Source organism: Nanorana parkeri, unplaced genomic scaffold (assembly GCF_000935625.1).
Source record: "Nanorana parkeri isolate BGI_ZX_2015 unplaced genomic scaffold, ASM93562v1 scaffold371, whole genome shotgun sequence".
Classification (NCBI taxonomy): Eukaryota; Metazoa; Chordata; class Amphibia; order Anura; family Dicroglossidae; genus Nanorana; species Nanorana parkeri.
In genome coordinates, this window is record NW_017306639.1 from 736,403 (window position 1) to 742,021 (window position 5,619).

General features: G+C 47.5%; 1 protein-coding gene across 2 annotated transcripts in view; it reads left to right on the forward strand.

Moving 5' to 3' along the window:
• Window positions 1-5,619, forward strand: part of IPO13 (importin 13) — a 61,464-nt gene that overhangs the window by 51,407 nt on the left and 4,438 nt on the right. For both annotated transcript variants that reach the window (XM_018558968.1, XM_018558969.1), the window contains exons 17-18: window positions 182-240; window positions 5,087-5,176. In XM_018558968.1, coding sequence (XP_018414470.1) covers window positions 182-240; window positions 5,087-5,176 — 149 coding nt within the window. The remainder of the gene's footprint in view (window positions 1-181; window positions 241-5,086; window positions 5,177-5,619) is intronic.

The following is a 5,619-nucleotide window of genomic DNA, read 5'->3' on the forward strand; positions in this document are numbered from 1 at the left end:
CCCCGGGGAGGGGTGCGCCCCCCCCCCCCCCCCTTGTGACGCCACTGGTTAGACTTGACTTTGTAACTGTATTGAGTAAAAAGTGATGATAATAGTAACAATTAATTTCCCTTTCTCCATGTCCATTGTTGTTGTTTTTCTCTTTTAATGCATTCATATTCTGCCTCGTTATGTCCCACAGCTGTCCTCTCTTTAAAGTTCCCGGAGCCGACCACGGTCAAGTCCAGCTGCGGTTTCTTTGTGAGTGTAACCTAACAAATGTCACATGTGATGCATGTGCATGTCCGCGTTGGGGGTGATAAATGACCATGCCACCAATCCGGATCCCTGTTTTAAATGAGACTGGGAAGTCGATTGGTTGCTGAGGACGAAAGGAACTTTTCATGTGGCAAACGTTTCATCCACCAGCCCCATAGAGTGGCTAATGCTGGCCGTGTTCTCTGCAGTTTTCTGCCTGTTTAAGTAATTCAGTATTGTTGTTTATCTCTATGTGGTTATATAGATATATTCGTAGACAAGAAAACCTATAAGGTGCCAAACAAAACAAAGGCTATAAAAGTAAATTTTTATTTCTTTAGACATTAAAATCACATTGGAATAACTCCATATGGATGGCATGTTATTAAATTGTATAGTGCTTCCATATCCAACCCCATTAGATTACTGCTCAGCTAAATAATACTATACCATATACAGGGCTCAAGATTTCACGTCCTGAGCTACTAGCCAGGCCTTAAGAGTTACTCGCCACCAGTTGCCCCACCTAATCCCTACCCTTCCCCAGCCCCAACTCCGCCCCTAAACACACCAGCGCTGTAACGCACATTACAGAGCTCAGTACTGTAACACATATTACAGAGGTCAGTAGTGATAGTTTCTGTCTGTCCGTCCAATAGTACCTCTGCAGGCTTCCTCCCAGCCTATGGCTGCTGAGCTGGGCTGGTGCCTGAAGGAGCCGAAGACAGCCGAAACTGATTCTCCTCCCCCTCGGCCGCTGCAGCTACAGAGCGGCCCAGGAGGAGAGAACACAAAGCAAGCGAACGCCGCTCGGAAGCGGCGGTAGTGTTCGATCGCAGGTCCTGCCGGCGGCGCACCCCCTCGATGGCATTCCACTCGCCCCCACGCAATTTTCACTCGCAAATTGCGAGGGGGCGAGTGGAAATTTTGAGGCCTGCCATATATATAATTCACATAGTGATATAGAATAGAAGGAATAGATGACGTATTGTCAGACATCTCAGGTGATTCATTAAGCAGGCTGTCAGGCTGATATTAATGTGTTTCTCAGATCAGTTCTCCAATATGCGGAGGTGAATGTATGGCCTAGAAACCATCTCTCTCAGTCATACATCACTGCACACAGGCATGGGTATTCAGCAGGGATGCACCGATACTGGTATCTGTGCCGATACCGAGTATTTGGGCGAGTAAATGCTCCGGTGCCTCGACCGATACCGGAACTTCCGTTATCGGGCAGCCGGGCAGCGAGTCATTACACACTGCCCGGCTTTCTGATTGGCCAGGGAAGCCGGCTCCATCCTCCCTCGTCGCGTGGGAGCTGGCTTCCCGGCCAACAGGAATTCAGGTGCTGTGTAATTACTCACAGCCTGGCTTCCTGATTGGTCGAGAAGCTGGCCAATTAGGAAGCCAGGCGGCAAGTCATTACCCGCTCCGCTGGCTTCCTGATTGGCTGCTCCATGCTTCCTCGTCACTTGGTGATGAGAAAGCATGGAGACGGTTTCCCCACTAATCAGGAAGCCGGGTGTCAAGTCATTACACGCCACCTGGCTTCCTTAATGGGACTTCCGGTATTGGTATTCGGTATCGGCGAGTACCGGAAATGTTTTTTTATGGTACTCGATACCGAAAAACCGGTATTGGTGCATCCCTAGTATTCAGGAACATTGAGTTATACTCCCACCTTCAGTAGACTGGACACTGACAAGCAATTCTGAAAAGGACAGCACAGTATAACTCCATGCCAGTATGAAGCCATGTCTGGGGATCCTGGATCCCTCCTGACTTTTCCTTCAGTCCTCCAGTAGCTGGGACTCTTGCCTGGTGGGGCTCTGATTCTGTGTCGATGGTTCGGTGCATGGTGGCGGATAAATCTCCAGGATTCCACTCTTATCGATGGACTTGTGTCTTTTTTTTCAACCTATCTATGTAAGGATGAGCCTTCTTTCAGTAAACATGCAAAGTACCCTTTGGCTCAAATGTCAGTGATTGCTTTCCTTTATTCGGGAGATTTTCTGGCGGACATCAAGGGAGCTTACTTGCACATCCCTGTCTTTCCAGCTCACCAATGCTACCTGTGTTCTGCTGTGGGTATGCAGCATTTCCAATTTGTTACTCTTCCCCTTGGGATGTCCACTGTACCTGTGGTCTCTACCAAGGTGCTTGGTCCTGTTCTTGCTCTGCTGCTATCCCAGGGGATTCCTATTTTGGGATACTTGGCTGACCGTCTGCTGATGGAAAAATCTGCTCAAATGCTGTTAGCCAGTGGCCTTTGGATGGTGTAGACCCCACTGAGATTCATGGGGGTCCTAAATCTCCAGAAGCCAGTGCTGGGAGCAGACTTATTGCTTGGAGTATCTAGGCCTAGCCTTGGAATACAGCCCTGTACATACATCTGTCCAGCAAGATCAGGCTTGCCCTGTCATGTCTGGGGCTGGAATCAGGGAAATGCTTCCTCCCGATGGTCTAGAAGGTGCTCACGACAGATGCCAGCCTGTCAGGTTGATGAGGAGTCCTGGACACCCTCCCGGTTCAGGAGGTTTGGTCATCAGATGAAGCTCAACTTCTAAACAGTAGTCTGGAACTCATGGTGATTTTGCTATCTCTTCAAAGCTGGACCCCTTGGCTGCGAATTCATCCGACTAGGATTCAGTCTGACAATTCCACGGCTGTGGACTACATCAGTTATCAGGGTGGCACCAGAAGTTCCGCAGCTCAAAATGAAGCTGACCAAATTCTTATGTCCTGGTCCTGTCCGCCGTGCACATCCCCAGCATGAAAAATTGGCAGGCTGACTTGCTGAGTTACCAACCTCTGGATATAGGAGAATGGTCTTTTCACCCAGAGGTGTTTCAAGCCCTCTGTCGCAGATGGGGGACATCAGACATGTACCTCCTAGTGTCCGGGTTCAACAAAAAACTAGACCGGTTTGTAGCCAGGACCAGGGATCCTCAAGCTTCAATGGGGGGGCGGGGTGCTCTGGTGATTCTTTGGGATCGGTTCAGCCTGATCTATGCCTTCTCTCTCTGAAGCTCTTCCATAGCCTTCTCACAGGATCGAAATGGAGGGCATTTTCTGTGGGCTCTCCCTGAGGGACAGGGTCCCGTTGGATTTGGTTATACTGGGCTGTCCTTCTTAACTTTGCTTGCCAGTGTTCAGCCTCCTGAAGGTGGCAGTATAGGCCAATGTTCTGGAACTACCAAGCCTGTGTCCCATGATGTACTCCAAGTAAATGATTTTACAGGTAAGACAAAAATCCTATTTAGTTATGCTTTGAACCAAAAGCAAAGGATCAAAGACAGGACACTACAGGGGGATGTTCAGGCCCGGATTCCCCACAAGGCCACCGAGGCCCGGCAGAGGGGCGGCAGGGCATAGAGGGGCGGCAGCGGTGTCCTTGTGGGGAAGTTGCCCTCTCTACATTTAGCGCGGCTTGTACAAAGCAGGACTGACTGTAGAGTGAGGCCCCATTCACACTGAGCGATTTATCGCAGCGATATCGCTCCTATTTCCGCGCGATATCGCTCTATGTAGCTTCTCCAATCCATTTCAATGGAGCTGTTCACATCTCGTCGCTCAATATTGCTTGTAGCTCGTCGCTGGTAGCTTGTCGCTCCTACATGACCCTTTTTTCGAGCGATATTGCTCCTGATTGCATACAGCCCAATAGGAAAAAGTCGCGCGATAAGTCGCTCAATGTCGCTCAATGTCGCTCAATGTCGCGCAATATCGCTCAAAATCGCGCGATTTTCATGTCGCTCGGTGTGAATGGAGCCTGAGGCAGACGATTTCTCGTTTTACATGTGAACTCGGCGATGTCGCCGATTTCACATGTAAACAGTGTGCAGCCTCCTCCCCTCCCCCCTGCACTTACCTCTCTCCTCTGGTTCTGGGCTCCGGCGCCGAGTCTCTCACTGCAGTGATCAGAGCGGCCGGGTTATAAGTAACCCTGCCGCTCGGTGTAGACTGTATACAGTGAGAGGGGAGAGCTGTGCTGTGCTGTGCTGTGCTGCGCTCTTCCTCTCTTACCTGTCACAGTGCTGGGCTAGAACTCTTGTATTGGAGGTGACAGGGTCAGTAAAGAGAACCTGTCACCTCCAATTGCTATCACACAGGGGATTGTTTTCTCCTGTGTGATAGCAATAAAGTTAGGTGGAATTTTTTTTTTTTATTGATAAAAAAAAAAAGAATTTAATAAATAAAAATACCAGAGGTTATATAATGTACCAGCACATCTTGGAGATGACAGTGTCAATAAAGAGAACCAGTCACCTCCAATTGCTATCACACAGGGGATTGTTTCTCCTGTGTGATAGCAATAAAGTTAAGTGAAAAAAAATTGATAAAAATATTATAAAAAAATAAATACAAATTTTAAAAAATGATAGGAAATAATAATTAAAAAAATAAGTAAAAAAAACCCTGAAAATTGGGAACAGTCGGTGATATTACTATCTGACGGCTAGGAGCTTTTGAAGCCTGAAATTTACTAAAATCTGCTAAATGTTCTAATATGGGATAAGGTGCCTTGATTGCCCACCGGTCCAGCACACCGGATATTGACATACCAATCTGCAACTTTCTATGTGCACTCATTATACTGTCAGCGTGGGCGAGGTGAGAGGGTCTCCTTAAAGGAATCATATTGTCTAAAAAAAAAAACAGCCCAGAACAATGTTTTACAGCCCAGCTGTCATTCAGCGTGATTGGGAAGCGAGAGATTCCATACTGGGCGTATAATGTGAAATGTCACACATTCCCCCTGTGCTCCACTGCCTGCCGGGATGATACGGATATGTGATTGCAGCTGATGGTTGACTGACTGATTTTATATTTTTTTTTTTCTCAGATGGAGTTTTTGCCGAGGTGTGGTGAGCTCGCTCCGGTTGGACAAGTGGTGCACGATGAAGGCAAATTTCTTCTTCAGGCTACGCTCGAGGTGAGAATATATGAACATCATTGTTGGTCGGCGTATTTCTCTTATTAGTTTAATGTTACAAAATGGATGTTTTACTTGCATAGATTTGCAGATACATGTGGAAGACACACTGCCTCATGAAGTCCGCTCTGTCAAGTGTCATGCCTCACTCTGTTCTAACTGAGCTCCCACCTAGGGACATGTATAGCAATGAATAAATAGAGATCGGGTTTGCCTAAAAGTAGCCCATTCCTTACATAGTTACATAGTATTTGAGGTTGAATAAAGACACATGTCCATCAAGTCCAACCTATTAGGATCTCATTCTAGGAGCACCTGTACCCCTGTATATTACCTGTACCCCTGTATATTACCTGTACCCCTGTATATTACCTGTACCCCTGTATATTACCTGTACCCCTGTATATTACCCGTACCCCTGTATATTACCCGTACCCCTGTAT